The following is a 17,500-nucleotide window of genomic DNA, read 5'->3' as shown; positions in this document are numbered from 1 at the left end:
TACGTGTCTTATACTGTTTAAGTTTTATTGACAATGTACACGGCACTGATGGCTAGATCACTGCTTTAATTGTTGAAGTTATACTTCAAGGTGGCCGGGATGTACGATTTCATCTGCGAAATCAGTCGTACCGGTCGGTCAGACTTTATGATTTACGCTGCGATCGCGAAAATGTGTGGCGCTTCAAGCATCGAAGGAGTAGGCCCTAAAGCAGTGCTCGGAATTAGTTGCACATTTCGCCTCGATTCCTGAGGCACCGTCTGCTATGCCCCCACTACCGCTGTAGGCTCGACGGCCGAGCCGCCGAACGCGCGCGTGGCCTTGTGTCTTAGGAGCGTTCTACGATAGATATGCCTGGTCTATTCGCGTGATTAAAAAATTTTCTTGCGCTGTGAATAATTTTTTTATTTTTACAGACAATTAAAGTTATTAATATTATTTTTACGTTTATAAACATATTTGTATATACATATAATGAGCATAATATAACACAATGTAATAATTGCAATTTTGTCAATAGCTTTCCACATCACCCAGGAGGAAAAATATTATTAATAACTTTAATTGTCTGTAAAAATAAAAAAATTATTCACAGCGCAAGAGAATTTTTTAATCACGCGAATGGACCAGGCATATCTATCGTAGAACGCTCCTGAGACACAAGGCCACGCGCGCGATCGGCGGCTCGGCCGTCGAGCCTACAGCGGTAGTGGGGGCATAGCAGGTGGTGCCTCAGGAATCGAGGCGAAATGTGCAACTAATTCCGAGCACTGCCCTAAAGAATAAGAAAGAGGTTTAGTAGTAATCTTACAGCGATCGGGAGAGCATCGGTCTATGCCACAGTGCAACCAACCCTTGTATTAAGTTGCAAAATAAAACGTGTTAAGTCGAAGCAGCTCACGACCTTTTCATTTGAGAGCTCACTGCAATCACAAACATATATAATGTAAATATGTGGGTATTTCATGCATTCCTATAAGATCTCCGGTAAAGGGCTAAACAGCTCACTCGTCATGATTTCTAAATAGAGGGTAAGGAAGAGCCCCAGTGCTGTAAATAAACCCTTACTCGATGAAATTTAGGATAAACGGGCAGCACTGAAAGGAATGGATGATAATACCCACATGGATAGAAATACTGATGACTTAGACCCTGGAGCGGGTAGCTTGAGTAGAACAGGCCATCAAGTTACCCTTCCAGAAATTGTTCTGGAAGCTGATGGATTGCCAGTAGGCTCAAGATCGTGTTCTTGGATTGATAACACTATTCCTTCTGAAAACGAAGGTTGCTGCAACATTGACTTTCCAACAGGAATGAACACAATGAAAAATTCCGTGTTGGATCCGCCGGGCAATGTTGCAGTAGTAAAAAAACGTGCTTCAGTAAGTTCAGATATTTTAATTTCGATTATTAGCTTAAGTAATAAAATCAATACAAAAAAGCGTAAAGTTCTTCCACCAGAAGTTGTAAATTTATTAGTCAAAAATGATACAGACGATAATAAATCAGATAATGAATTAGACAATATTTCAGATCAAAGTGCTAGTCAAACCGAAGATGAAGAATACAACTTTTGAGCTAGAAAATATATTTCACTTGGATAATGTTTATTTTAAATTTGAAGATCCAAAAATTAATTATATCAATCTTTTATTAACTAATGTTTTATTATTGGTTGGTGGTTAAAAATATGTTAATTTTTAAAAATTAATGTTTGCTATATTGGACCCGCCATTTTGAATTTTGGAATTATGATATCATATTCGGATTCAGCGACCCAAAAAACCCCTATATATACACACAAAAGCTTATAAAAACCAGTCTTTGTAATTTTGACCAAAAAACAGGTCAAACGTCCCATAGTGAAGAGGCTTCTAGAACAAATTTATTGTGAAAAAGAGCATTTTTCGTGATTGTTTGTTTGATAAAAGTAGCATCCGTTTGCCCACGTTAATATTGGCCATGGTCCCGATTGTCCACCTCAATATTGGTCACGATCCCGATTGACCACGGAGCGAATTGGCCACGTATCAATATTGGTCACGTCAATAATGGCTACGCGTAATATTGTCCATGTCAATATTGGCCACGTCAATATTGGCTACGCATCACGTCATATAACTCAGGTCTGTCACATCGTATAATCGTAAAATAAACTATTCTATATTTGTTAATGATAGAACTGTGCACTACTATATGAGTTTTGCAATCATGCATTTTGCAATTGTTATCAAACAAAAGCGTCCCATTTGCCCATGGTCCCAATTGCCCACGTCAATATTGGCCACGATCTCGATTGACCACGGGGCGAACTGGCCACGTCAATAATGGCCATGTCAATATTAGCCACGCGTCAATATTGGCCACGTCAGTAACGGACACGCATTTCTGCCCACGGAACCCCTACCGACGGGGTGGGTGCGGGAGAGAGGCCAGAGGATCCCCTTGCATCTCCGTGTGTGCGCGCGCGCACATGTGTGTGTCCCCGCAAATGCCCGTGGGTAAGATGACTTTCAGTAGCGAAAAGAGCCAAATTAAGTGAAATTGTAACCTATCTATTGTTTATCTGCATAAACACCAATTTTCTTATTTATTTAACAATATATTATATTAATAGTACAACTACTTTATTTTTTAAAAATAACAAAATCAATAAATTGTACATGATAAAATTTACTTACAAATTACCAGTATAACCAGTATCACAAATTATAAACTTAATTTGCGGAACATTAACGCAATTACATTCGTTGCAGAACATAATCTGCACGTATACAAATGCGTCTCTGCTGTCATCCATCATCTTACCCGCAATCGTAGTATTTACTTATTTATTTAATAAAAAGGTTATACTACAAAAAATAAAAAATATAAATGCATTAGTGTGTGCGTTTTTAATTATACTATATCATGATTTTATTTAAACCGAAAGTATTTATTATTATAATTACGTCATTCCTTATAAACAAATGCAAAAAATTTACGCATGAGTGTATCTAAAACACATTTCTTATTATATTATTCACTTTTGTGAACCGATTGAAACCAAACTACAACAGATAATCTACTATTATCTAAAGCTTTTAATGAGTTCAATATTGGGTTGATATCTGTTAATAGTTTAAGAGAAAGTGGTTGTAGACTAGATGTGGGGTTACAGAAATAGTGATATCTCGTATACGTTGAGTTTTGAAGATAACTATCCGAATTACTTCTTTACATACTGTTTAGACGTTATAACATGGCCATTGGTCATTAGTGTTTATTTTGTTGTTATAAAAGCTACTTTTCAATATTGCAAGTAGCCGAAAGTTCTATTGGTATCTATTCTTTACCTCAGTACAAGCGTGGATGTCATTTCGCTTTGTAAGCAGGGGGGAGATGTGGGTAGACCTCGCTTCGCGTGGAAAGTCGCAGACCCATGTGATACTATGTAACGATAGATCTCATGGTAAAAAATCATGTTGTGTAGTAATCGTCTTGTGTTTATAATTTTCTAACAAACAGTGAGCGACGGCTAAAGCCTTTTATGCATTACTCAGGATCATGACCTTAATAACATATGTCAAGATCAAGGTCATTGGGGCTAGGTCCCTTATTCAGCATTTTTACCCTAAACTATAATACATTTTACTATAAGAATTAGTTTAATATTTTTCTAGTTGGATCTATAAAACTTCTAATTGTATTCACTAAATATAATCAGAATTCTAGTTAACATTAATCTCAGCGCACTCTAGCAGTATATTGTGCGAATCGGTGCAGATCGGCGCACCAATCAAGAGTCTTTCGTGGTCTTTCATCAAATGTACAACAAGCGTGAACGTGATGACTTTCACATTTCATACTGGCAATTTTTCATTATTTGTCTAAGATCTTTTGTGTTAAATCGTCCTTGTGAAATTATATAAGCAAAGTGTATGTTATATAAGTAAATATAAGAAATTAAAACATGTAAGCATATTTATTTTTGTATATTAAATTGTATTTTAGTTTAAAATATACGTGTACTATCTATATAAATTTATTATTTTCAATTAATAATATGAAAAATGTAGATTTTTTTATATCATTAATCGCATATTTTTTAATTATATCAAAGAAAAAACTCTTACGTTAAACTCTTAAGTTAAACAAAAAGCTCACTTTTTTAAACTAAATAATTATGTTTAGTTAAATATTTAGTTAACTTAACTAATTAAATGTAGTATTATTGTTATATATTCTGATACATTCAACGGAAAGAAATTATTTAATCAACTAAAAGTTCTGTATATTCAACAGTAAAAAATCATATAATTAATTAGAAATTTTAGTATCAGAAATAAATAATTTTTTAGTTGACAAACTGGCAATTCTTTATTAAAGTCTTAGCTCACAACGTTTCGACTATAAGATTTGGTCCTTTTCAAGTGCAAATTCAAAATATGATTATTAATCACGAGACAACAACCATTGACGAGTTTGTGACAGCAAATTCATAAATACGTTCTAAAATATAAAGGAATGCATATACAAGATGAGTATAATATACAATGAATTTGTATGGACTTACGTGTCTTATTGTCAGTCTCATTGTCAAACACATGAATAAATAACATCTTAGTCAGATTGGTTTAAACAGAGACGTCACAAATACAATTCAATTTTCTGTCAAGTGCGTGAGAGAGCTACAAAAAGACTAAATATATTTCGTCCCAAGAACAATACAAATGTCAAAAATAAACATTAAGTGATCTTTATTACTCGGTTATAAATAACATTTAAATTTTCAGTGTCTTTCGTCAAGTTGACGGTATTTGGATTTCCTGAGAATTTAATTAACAAGTTTATTAACAGACGCTTATTACAGACAGTTTATTAAGGAATTAAAAAACCGTACTACTGACGAAATTAATAATATGACAATTAAAAACGTAGGTTTTGACATTAGAAAGTGCATAACTTTACCTTTATATTAAAGGCATTAGTGATGGTATCAGTCATAATTTTAACAAATTCGACCTTAATACATTATTTACGGTGCCAAAAAGCTTGACGGATTAAAAGAGGCAAAGATAGAACAGATTGTTTAAAGAGAACGGAGGTGATTTATGGCATAAAATGCACCACATGCAACACTTCCTACATTGAGCAAACGAAAAGTCATCTCGAAACGCGCTTAAAAGAGCATAAAAATAATATAAAAAAATATGAAAGTGGCTATTCAGTTGTGACCAAACACAGGTTGATAGAGAATCACGAGTTTGATTGCAATCGCCTTGCATTTTACATTGTGAAAAGAATTTAAAAAAAGAGATTATGGAAATGTTTTTTATAAAAAATGAATCCAAATACCGTCAACTTAATGAATGACACTGAAAATTTAAATGTTATTTATAACCGAGTAATAAAGGCCGTTTAATGTTTACTTTTGGCATTTGTATTGTTCTTGGGACGAAAATATATTTAGTCTTTTTGTGGTTCTCGCATGCATTTGACGGAAAATTGAATTGTATGTGTGACGTTTTCGTTTAAACCAATCTGACTAATTGCAAGATATTTATTCATGTGTTTGACTGACAATGAAACACGTAAGTCCATACAAAATCATTGTATATTATATTCATCTTGTATACGCATTTCTTTATATTTTAGAACGTATTTATGAATTTGCTGTCACAAACTTCTCAATGGTTGTTGTCTCGCGATTAATATTTATATTTGGAATTAATACTTGAAAAGGACCAAATTCTATGGTCGAAACATTATGAGCTAAAAGCTTTAATAAAAAATTGCCATTTTTCAATTTAAAAAATTATTTATTCCTGGTTTTAACTGTGACGGTGACAATAAGATAATTTCTGGTTATAATTCTAGTATATTTAACAAGTAAAAAATTAATAGTAATTATCTTGTATTTCTTACAACATTTCTGATTCGTCAGTGTTTGAAGACATATTGGTTGAATCTATCATTTCCTATTACTACAACAAAACTTTTTTTTCAGTGTGAGGATATCTATAATATCTAGTCTATAATATTAAACACCAATAATCAAAATCTTTGAAAAAGAATAATTATAGCTCGTGCAACTTTGGATCTAAATAGTAAACAGCTGCTATGCGCATGGTAATTTGTTAAAAAAAAAACTGTATTACAAAAGGAGGCAAGCAATTCGAAATATTTGCTTACATAATTTACTGTTTTTTCTTACATTGACAAATGTTTATAACATGTTTCTTTATTGACGCAATTTAACAGATTTATAACAATCTTTTATTAATGAAATAAATAAAACATTATTAAAAGTAATAAAATATAAATAATATTTTTATAATATAAACAATATTTCCAATTAAGAAGTTTTCATAATTGTTTGTAATGATAAAAAATGTTTTTTTATAGTCATTATTGTAAAAGAATTATATCTCACCAATTATGTACTTATAATGTATGTGTATATAAGCCGTTCTTCATTACAGCAAAGTAGACATTATTGGATTTCTTGTTTTTCATTCAGCCTTTATTTGTAAAAAAAATGTCAATTTAAAATATCTCCAATACTAAAAAAAAATATTGTCAATATTTCTTTATCAGAATATACAAAGTTTGCCATTTAGGTTCATTCTAAAGTAAAAATTTCTTCGCTCTAATAAATTATACATAAAGTATTCAAAATGTAAAACGTAAAAATATTTAAAATCAATAAATTTTTATATTTTTATGAAATGTTGCATATCGATATCCACTCAAAAAAATCCACACAAAACTTAATCAAATTAAAAATAAAATTAAAATTAATATATCGTATTTAGTTATTGTTTATATAATTGTTTTATTTATAAACAAACAATTATAATCCTTGTTTATAGATATATAAAATAATAATCTTGTTTATATATAATTTAATTATTTTAATTAGATATATATTATCTTAAATATATAATAGTTATATATGTATACACACACACACACGCGCGCGCGCGCACGCACGCACACGCACACACGCACACGCACACGCACACACGCACACGCACACGCACACACACACATATGTATATATACTTATACATATATATATATATATTTTTTTAATACAATAGTCATCTAAAGAATACAATATAAATTATTATTTTGACATTAACACTATTAAAAAATTTTAATTCTTAGTTTCCATTGAATATTTTTTCATTCTCTCTCTCTCTCTCTCTCTCTCTCTCTCTCTCTCTCTTTCTCTTGATTCATGAAAATTATTATTGAATTATTATTATTAAATAAAAAAACTATTTTTTTTTTATAAAGTTATACAAATTTCTTTGTGTAAGCAAATTATTACGTTTGCTTATTCTAAATAATCTCATTAAAAAATAAAGATAAAGATAAAGATTTAAAAATAAAGATCCTAAAAACAAGAATGCTCTTTTTTCTAGGGAATAAAACTTTGCAAAAAGTCGATTGCCAGACTTTTTGAAATTCAAGATTTAATATCTAAAAAAAAAGTAGCAGTTTTATTTCGGAAACTAATAAGCTAAAAAAAGGCAGAGAAAGAAAGAAGAATAGAAGGGAGAGAGAGGGAAAAGAAGGAGGGGAGAAATAAAGAGAAAAAAGAAAGAGAAGGGAGAAGAGTGGAGGAGAGAATGCGCCAAAGGAGAGGAGGAATAAAGTCTGAATTGAAGCTTTAATTCTGCGCGCTTTGGGTCTGGACGATTAGTACGAACGGAACGCAACGTCGAATAACTCGGGAGACTCCGAGAAACGATCGTGACGAGAGTGATAGAAAAATTGACGGAAAAAAGCATATTACAATATTAAGTAAAATTACATGAAAATTGCAGACCTTATAGAATGTTATGACAAAATTTATTTTTAGAATTTACAAATAATACTGTTGCCGATAAACTTATATTAGTGGTAACAATGTTATTGTGTTTTATCAAATAAGCAATCATCTTATTAAATATATAACTACGTAAGATCACACATTGTGTCAATTTTATAAATAAATAAATATACATATATATATTGTTTGTGGCGTCGGGGACCAAAAGAAGTAGATCAGGTCAGATATATCACATTACGCAAAACACTTAAATAAATTGCTAATAATTTGAAATTGATGTGCAATGCGATTAAATGTAATTGCGATCAATTTTAGTGTACTTACATTATTTTTTTAATATTTTTTTATTAATTTAAAATATCTATTTCGTTAAAGTTTTACGCATTGTGGCTATTTCTAATATTTAATATTCTTAACGTAAATTCTTGATTTTTCAAAATTTTGTAAAAGTAAGTTTGGAATTTTCAACTATTCATAATTGTTGAAATTGTACATAAGTATCAATATATCATTTTTGGAATTTAAAATTAATATATTAAAATATTACAAATATTTTAATTGCAATAATACAAATACTTTTAATTATAAAAAGTTAATAAAAAAGTAATAAATATTAATAAGAAACAAAAATTATTAAATATAACAATGTAAATATTATATATTAATAAATGTTATCATACAAATTTATGTACCTATAAATATTAAAAAACTAGGTGTGTGTGTTGTGTGTGTGTGTGTGTGTGTGCGCGTGCGTGCGCGCGTGTGCGTGTGCGTGCGTGCGTGCATGTAGCATAAAATGTGTAAAATAAAATAAATCTTATTTAAAAAATTCCAGTTTTTAAATATCATATAAATTACGAATTGAAATTTATGCCTTTCAATATTTCATAATCACCGGATTCCGTCTAACTGTTATAAATTTTCTTCGCTATTTTCTAAAAATATGATAGTAAGTTTCGCAAATTTCTAGTTTAAAAAAATGACGAAAGTCAATATAAAATAGGAAATGCTTTGTCTTTTATTTTTAACATACGCATTGGCATCGTACATATTTTTCAATTCAATTCAATTCTAAATTCTTCAATGTATTTAAGTGACACAACAAGAAGAATTTAACATCTTGCATCTGTCCAAAGATTAACAATCCACATCGCGTAGGTTGCGCTACATCACATGCTTGCGTATAACGGTGCATCGTATGGATTGTATACATCGTATGCATAGTTTGTGGATGAATAAAAGAAAAGGACTTGATTACAATGGAACAATTGGACATGATAATTCATGTTTTAATTGTACATCCTGATTTGCTAAATCTATTGCAAATGTGCGCGGATTATATTAAATTAATAATGTAACAAGATTTTAAGATATTTCGCAATTTAATAAAAAAAATTAATTGATTAAATTATATTTTTAAAGCAAATACAAAAAGCATTAGTTTAATATAATTTCTTAAAAATACTGAAAATAATATTTTTTAAAATAATTTTGCTTTTCATAATTAATTATATTATTTTCTTTAATTCCACGATATGTGTTTATATTGAAATTTTTTTAAATAAAATATTTATTAATAAAATACAACACACATCTTTTACAGAAATTATTAACAAATTATAATTTATGACACGTGCATAATGCTGCAAGATGCAATACAAAGTCAATAAATATGATGACGAACGTGCGATTACAACTATCACTAATTTAATTTTTATCTTTTCTTGTATCTTTTCTGTTGTGTATATTTAATACTTCGTACAAACTGAGCGAAAAATTGTGAATGCAACGCGTAATAATACTAAAAAATTGGATTTTTTTAGATATGCCCTAGGTTCTACAATAATTATGACAGTCTCTCTCTCAGAATTAACGTATTAAAAAATAATTCAAACTATTTTACTTTACAAGTATATCGTGAGCTGTCACCTTAATCTCAAAATAAAATTTATCATAATAACAATATGCCACAAACCATTTGCAATAAAATCAATAAATAAATCCTATATTTTTCAATTATATTCTATACTTTACATAAAAAAATTGTTATAGCCAAATGGGAAATAAACCGATAAGATACTAAGCCAGTTTCAATTTTAAGTACTGGATACTGATGCAGTATTATATGTCAGTACTGTTAGAATACCGGGATAATAGCAATGGGCCATGGAATTTGATTCAAGGAACATTAGATGTTTCTCTAATAGTCCTTTTAACATTGGATCTCCTTTTAAAATGTTAATTAAATAATCACAAAATTATTGTAATTTAATGTACTATAAATGTACCGACATAAATATACCATTTCGATACTGACACACTCAACATACTATCTTTGTCGATTTCAACGGATGCTTAGTATTTAAAATCTGTAGGTAATATATTAATTCAATGTCTGATGTATAAGATATTCCTTTTGTTAATTTCAATGTAGACATGTGGTAGTAAAAATTTACTGATAATATTTCTTTTCAATGCCAATACACGTTTAAATTGATACTATAACTATAATTATTTTATTTATGCTGGTATCCAGTACAGTAATCAATATTGAAACATGAATCCAATTTTTCGATACAGAATCAGTACCTCGCCAGAATTTTAGTTTCTGCATTACTAGTTTACGTATTCCTATTTAAGTATATAACATGTCTATTTAATTATATTAATTGGTTTTCATCCTTATCAAATGACATTCTTCTTTAATAAATATCTATTTAATAAAAAAATCTATACATGTAGTATAAATATCCATATATAATATAATCAAATACAAAGTAAAACGTTTAAACTAAGGTATTAAAAAAAAAAAAAACATTTTTTATTTTTAGACATAAATTGTGTAGATTTGTGTGTTTTGCAAGATAAATAATATTAAAACTAAGTTCTTTTTAATCGGTTTCTTAAAGTCACAAAAATTATTATTAATTTAAAGAGTTATAAGATTCTTTTACATAACATAATTTTTTAAATTATTCTAAACATAAAAGTTTAGATAAAGTTATCGAAAAATAGCTTGCAAGATATTTTATACTTCATATTATATTTTAAAGTAATGACTTTTTCTGCAGATTTGATTATTTTTCATTTGTCACACTCGCGTGTCACATGCACGTTATCTCGTGACACACAATAACTTTTACAGAATTACTAACGTTTCGTCGCTTTTCTGAACTTAATTTAGAATTGACTAACCTGTCATTTCGTGTCATTTAATAATCACTTTCGACGCACTTGTAACAAAAAATACTGTGTGCAATGCGTATGGATCGGTTTTTTCCACTAATTTTCGGCTCATGCGTCCACTTTTCACACTTGTACTGAAAAAGTCAACTTTCCGCTCGTTACATATTGTACTTTTTTATAATTGTACTTTAATATTATATTCTTATAGAATATAAATATAATATACTGGTTAACAAAATTAGCGAAAATGTGTCAAAATTTTACATAATTTCAAAAAGTATAACATCGCAAAAAATCATCGCATTTTTATTTTCCAAAAAACATTTTAAAGCTTAAACTCTCTATTTTCGAATGAATTTTGGCGATTTTAATTATTTTTTTTTTCACAAAATGGCACAATAATAAAACTTGACTCGTCAAAAAAAAATTTTTTACGCAATTTTGCTGCCTTACCACCTGCTGTGGAAAAAATCGCGAAAACTTTCTGTTACTTGTATCTTACAGCGGAATCTTTTCCCTTTATTTTTAGAGGTCGTTCATTGCTGTGCGATTTTTTTGACAGAGTTATTGAGATTTTCAAAAAATGGTTATTTTGATTTTCAACACTTATTACTCATGAATAAATTAATATACAGCGCTCCAAAAAAAAACAATGGAAAGTTGAAAATTTGCACTATCCAATGCTGCTTGATAAGTTGGGAGCAGCGCTTAGGCAAATTTGGCATAAAATTCCATAGGATATTGAGAGGTGAATAAACATATGAGAACGTTTACAAGCAATAATTGATCATAGAATATTAGTGTTTATTATATAATAATAACTTTATTGCTTCCCTTTCGGGGTTACAAAGCGCTTTTCACCTACGGAGCGTATCCAAACCGTTTACAACAATTTTCTCCCCTCTTCCGACCCGACCTGGCCATAAACGACCTTCTACAGTCTAGTTCCCCTCACCCTTTCTCGCCGCCCCAACCCTCCTTCCCCCATCCCCCAATCTTTATCTCCTCCTCTTCCGGCCCTCTTTCTTACTCCTCTTCCTCCATTCTTCTTTGCTACCTCTATCCGCCTTTCCACGGTTACTTCATCTTACTCTCTCTATGGGCTTCTCCTCCTCCCTCCTTCTCTTTGTCACCACTCTTCTCCCTCCTATCTGTTTCCGTCCCGCTCGCATCTCTCTCTCCTGTGGTCTCCTCTCTGTCTCCTCCTAATAATCAAATTCAAGCCATTAATACTCTCCTCCTTTCGCCCCCCTCCTTCTCCCCCCAATCTCCCCCCTTCACTTCTTTCCCCTTTACCCTCTCCCCCTCCTATAACCCACCTTTCTTTCTCCCTGTTCCACGCCCATTTCCACACCGTCCACCCACATACACCTATTTCCCACAAACCTTTCTTCCCTTACTCCTTTCCTCCCTTTCCAACATTCTCCACCGAATTTTCGTCTCCTCCATAGATAGGTCCTCATCTATCTTTACTTTCCAACGTCTCTTTATGTCCATTTTCCTCTCCAGTAACCGCACTTTATCTTCCTCCCGCATTACCTCTGTTATTACCACAATCCCCCCCTTCCACCCGTCTCAACCTCTCTTCCCAACTCTCTCCCTTCTCTCCCTTTCTGCCAATCTCACTCTTTCCCAACTCTCCTTCTCCACCCTCTTCTTCATCCTCTTCTCCATTTCCCTTTCCACTCTCTCCATGCTTTCAGCCCTCTCTCCCTTAATCCTCCGCTGTCCCTCTTCCCATCTCCTTCCTCTTCCGCTGCTTTCCCGGGCTGCGTTCGGAAACGTCACCCGAGTGCTCTTGGGTATCATTCTATCTTTGTTTCACATAGAACGAACAACAAGGATAGAATGATACCCGAGAGCACTCGGATGACGTTTCCGAACGCAGCCCCGGATATCCTCTTCTCTTCCTTGCCGTTTCTTCCTGTCTCTCGCTCCTCTTCTCTCCTTCCCTCTTGGTTTCTTCTTTCTTTCTCTCTCTTCTTCTCTCTCCCCCTACTCTCCACCCTCTTCTCCTCTTTCTCTCACTTCTCCTCACTTCCATCCACCAATCTCCCTCATTCTCTCCGTTCCTCCCCTTCTCCTCCTCTCCCCTCTCCCCCTTCCCTCTTGTCTTCTCTCCCGCAGTCTCTCTTCATCCTTGTCTCCATTCGCTTGTTCTTCCTCTCTCCCTCCGCTTATCTCCTCTTCTCCTTCGACTCTCTCTCTTCCTCTTCTTCTTTCCTTCTCACACCTTCTCCCTCTGGCATTTCTAACCTCACCTCCAAACACCTCAGCCTCTCCCTAACCTCCTTCAGCCCTTTCACCATCTCCGCTCTCAAACTCCTCATCTCTCTTCTAATTTCCTCCATCTTTTCTCTCGCACTTTCTTCCCTCTTTTCTCTCGCACTTTCTTCCCTCTTTTCTCTACTTTTTACTGCTTCTTTTCCACCGTGCACCAGATCCTCCTTTTCCCTCTTCAATTATACTCAGACACTTTCCTCGTCGCTGCACAGTCACAATACCATTAACTCTTTTTCTATTATCATATCTCGCCGACGGATCACGTGTTGCGGAATTCCGCGTTCCCAAACTCGCTACCGTCTTACCCTGTCACTCCTGCCAACCTTGTCTCCATCATATCACCACTATCCTTTCTTCTTTCTTCTAGATGTCGCTACTCTTCCTCTCCATCGTTTTTTCAACGCGCCATCTCTCCACCACAAACCTTCTTTCGCCACTTTCCTCCTGTCACCCTCTTCCTGTCCTCTTCTTCCCATCTATTGCCTTTGTACTCAATGTTCCTTCTCTCGTTTCCGAAATTCTCCAACGATTCTCTTTATATTTCTTCTCTCCTCCATCCTCCCTTACTTTCCCTCCATTTGCCCGGACACTCTCCACTTTCCTCTTTCCAAATTTATCACTCAAACCTCTCACTTTCCTCTCCTTCACCACTCACCACCTTTTCGCTCCGGAGCCTCTCAACTCCAAACTCTCTCACTCCGCCATCCATATTAATGTTTATTACTGGGGAGTAATAATTGTACTATAAAACTTTAGCTTTAGCAATGTAATTGACTTTTTCCTCACAATGTATTAAATCAAATAAAAACCGTAAAATATGTGATTTTTTACGTAATTTTTGAACGTGATTTGTTGTTAAAAAAGTAAATCTATGAAAAAATTAATAAAAGCATTCAAAAGTGCAAACTTTCAGCTTTCCAACGCTTTTTTATTAAGTTGTACGTTGATCTGTTTATGAGTAACAAGCGATAAAAGTTAAAATGATTATTTTTTTCTTAAAATCTGAATAACTCGGTCAAAAAAAATTGCACAGTGATGAACAATCACTCAAAATAAAAAATAAAATTTCCGCTACAAAATTCAAGTAACAGAAAATATTTGCTATTTTTTCCACAGCAGGTGTAAGGCAGCAAAGTTGCATAAAAACTTTTATTTTGACGGATCAAGCTTTATCATTGTGCCGTTTCGTGAAAAAAAAAAGATAATTTAAATCTCCAAAGTTTATTCGCAAGTAAAGAATTCAAATTTTAAAATGCTTTTTAAAAAATAAAAATGTGATGTTTTCCGCGATGTTACTTATTTGAAATTATGCAAAATTTCGACACAAATTTTCGTATGCGCTAATTTTGTTGATCAATATATATACATTACTTATATACATATATTTTTTATATTATACTTATTATAGATAAATTAATTAATATGAAGAAAAGTTACTTATAAAACGTAATTGCATATTGCAAATTACATAACTTTTTTAAAACGCAACTGTTTCCATTATACTAATTTTTCAAAGAATATTCGAAAGAGTTCAGCAGTCATCAGTTTGACGAAGAAACCTTCTAACAAAAAGAAAAATTTTCCAACATTATAATTATTATAATAATTGATAAAAGTTTTTGAGAACGTTTTTAATTTTTTAAGATAAAACATTTTTGAACGCCAAATTAATATAATTTTTTTCCATTTAACTTTATTAACATATGACCAAGAACATGACTAAAAATACTTAAGATATAGGCCTAGTTTGTCTATTGATGAAATCAAGTGGAAATTAAATCTTATGTAATGGACAATAAAAAATATGTTAGTATTTCCCCAATTGATCTAGCAGGACTTGAATAATCATAATCAAACTCTAAATGCTTTTCCAGCATTTTGATCTGTGCGTCAAAATAGTTTTTTATCATGTGAGCAACTTATTGATCTTTCGCAAGCACCCGATACAATGGTCAAACACTGTATCTAATAATCTAATTCTATATATAGGCATCAATATCAGCATAATCCATCTTTTTGCTATTCTCAAGCCTTTTAACAACTTTAGATGCGCTAAGTCCTCCCAGGTCATATGGCAAAATGCTAATACATTTTCTATTAATATTACATTAATATTAGATAAATCACATAAAGTTTAATTTTCACCAAATTTTATTGATAGACAAATGGGGTCCAATTTGGTCAATGTTATTTGGTCAAAAAAATATTTTTTATTAAAAATAATCGTTATTTATTTAAAAAAAATTTAATTTATAAATTATATTAAATTTTTTTTTCGTTTTTTATATAAAATTCTTAAGTGCGTATTATGTTACCGTCTGTACTTTAATTGTAAAAAAGGATTTTTTATTCTGTAAATACAATTAAAAGATTAGTGAATTAAAAATAAGCAAAATAATCGATAAAACAGGACAGCTTTAGCATCCCCTTAATAACTCGTTAACTATTGCGAAAATTGCAAAACGGTAAAGGACTTTTCTGTTCAATTTAATGCGCTCTAATTAAAGTCAGTCATGGAATGTCAATGTAACTAGTGAAATTATTAAAATTATTAAAATTATTAAAATTTTTAAAATTAAAATTATAATATCGATAAAAATTAAAACTTACTTTTATATGAAATACAAAGAATATTAAATTAATAGAAAAATTATATTCATTGCCAATATCCGATGCAGACCGTATAGGGCCTTCTACTTCATTGATTTATTTAAAACTTACTTTTGTCAATTCATGGAACATCTATTGTATCTGAGAGCAGATTTTCAAAGTATCCTGCCGTTAAATAGATTATTACATATGTGGGATAGCAGACAGAAATAGTATGATTGTGTTGGTATTTATTATGCTAAATTATGAACTTTGGAGTTATTAAAAAAATATTAAATAAACAAAATTAAAACATATCTAGAAATACGGTATCTTTCTGTAAGTTAATACTATTACGTTTTTATTTTATACATATCATTTCAGAAATTATTCTTTTCTTATAATTTAGTTCTGAATCCAAAATACATTCCCACAATCAAAGACATGCCCCATTTCCAACATACGATTTGTGATAAGTGAATGTTTCAATAGTTTGAGTAGGATATTATCGGAGTGTTCTTTTATTCTTTCTTTTTATTTTACTCTATATATGAGACGTCACAATTCTTCTAGGAAACTTTGTAGGCTATACGTTCAATAAAAATCAGTTTTATCTTTTGCACTTTAATATATTAATAATTTCAATAATAATGATGACGTGATAGGAAATTCTTTCTTTCTTCGCCAGTGGTTTAATAAATTTAAGAATGGTTTTTTTTTTTACTTAATCTGGCTATTTATTAGCAATAAATTATATGCTTTAATATATTTATTCAATTTATATTAAGGTATCTATATCTAACAATGACTAATTGATATGTCAATAAGTTTTTTCGAGTAAAGACTAAAGTTAAATTCTGTTTTGATCTAGAAGTATGTGTACATATCCTCTTAAATAAGATGTTAATACCTATAATCGAAAAAAACAAATATCAAATTAATTAATAAATTTTATTGTCTATACAGCTTTAAAAACATTCTATTTAAATATTTATTCTATTTTTATTCTATCTTTTTAAAAATTCTATTTAAATTTAAATAGTTTAAAATTTTAAAGTTTATAAAATACCTAATCCAACATTGTTAATATTTGTATTTTGTTATTTTCAAGGAAAAACAACTGTAAAAAACATAATACAGATTTAGTTTATCATGTAAACTTTTTATGGCAATAAAAAACCATATGTCAATGTGCACGTAAATATTCAGCCTGCACTACCTGGCGTATGCCCTTAATAACACGTAAATATTATGAACGTTATTGTATTGTACGATAAATCTTTAACTGGCCATAAAATACACGATGTGAAACAATAAGCCCTGACGTCGTATTGTTATCGATGTAAATGGCGCAGGGTTAAACGACCATGAGAGAGCCTGGATAGACGGCAGTGTCATTTCGATTAACCGCGCATATGAGCGAATACACATAACTGGTATCACATAAACGGAAATGACGTCGTAGCCTGCATATGCATGTATTCAAAAATTATAAAGGTGATACAACACTACGAAGTCCTCGATCTTATTCAGCATTTATGCTTCAATTTTAATCGATCAATAGATTTTAGAGAGCCACGATCATTAGGTAATTCAACAGACAAATTATTAAATAAAAAT

The 17,500-nt window shown here is 31.2% G+C and overlaps 2 protein-coding genes across 11 annotated transcripts in view; one reads left to right on the top strand and one right to left on the bottom strand.

The window, feature by feature from the left end:
* LOC105831067 (GPI transamidase component PIG-S) overlaps positions 1 to 17,500 on the bottom strand; it is a 293,030-nt gene that overhangs the window by 229,243 nt on the left and 46,287 nt on the right. Inside the window, exon 1 of one of the 3 annotated variants that reach the window (XM_036293077.1) lies at positions 11,018 to 11,039. The exons of the other annotated variants lie outside the window; for them this stretch is intronic. Within the exon in view, the coding sequence (XP_036148970.1) occupies positions 11,018 to 11,024 (7 nt within the window). The 5' untranslated portion in view covers positions 11,025 to 11,039. Of the gene's footprint in view, positions 1 to 11,017; positions 11,040 to 17,500 lie in introns of those variants that run through there. 3 annotated transcript variants of the gene reach the window in all.
* LOC105835494 (protein I'm not dead yet) overlaps positions 1 to 17,500 on the top strand; it is a 104,511-nt gene that overhangs the window by 49,376 nt on the left and 37,635 nt on the right. For 2 of the 8 annotated variants that reach the window (XM_036293071.1, XM_028188971.2), the window contains exon 1: positions 7,601 to 8,041. The exons of 1 other annotated variant lie outside the window; for it this stretch is intronic. Coding sequence is in view for 2 of the 7 variants with exons in the window: in XM_012678834.3 (XP_012534288.1) it covers positions 17,357 to 17,468 (112 nt within the window). In the remaining 5 variants the exon portion in view is untranslated. Of the gene's footprint in view, positions 1 to 7,599; positions 8,042 to 16,991; positions 17,469 to 17,500 lie in introns of those variants that run through there. 5 more of the 8 variants (XM_012678834.3, XM_036293072.1, XM_028188975.2 and 2 more) reach the window with 5 other exon arrangements.

This window comes from Monomorium pharaonis, chromosome 10, assembly GCF_013373865.1.
Source record: "Monomorium pharaonis isolate MP-MQ-018 chromosome 10, ASM1337386v2, whole genome shotgun sequence".
NCBI lineage: Eukaryota > Metazoa > Arthropoda > Insecta > Hymenoptera > Formicidae > Monomorium > Monomorium pharaonis.
The sequence above is the reverse complement of the archived record's forward strand: the minus strand, read 5'-3'. Positions and strand labels throughout refer to the sequence as shown.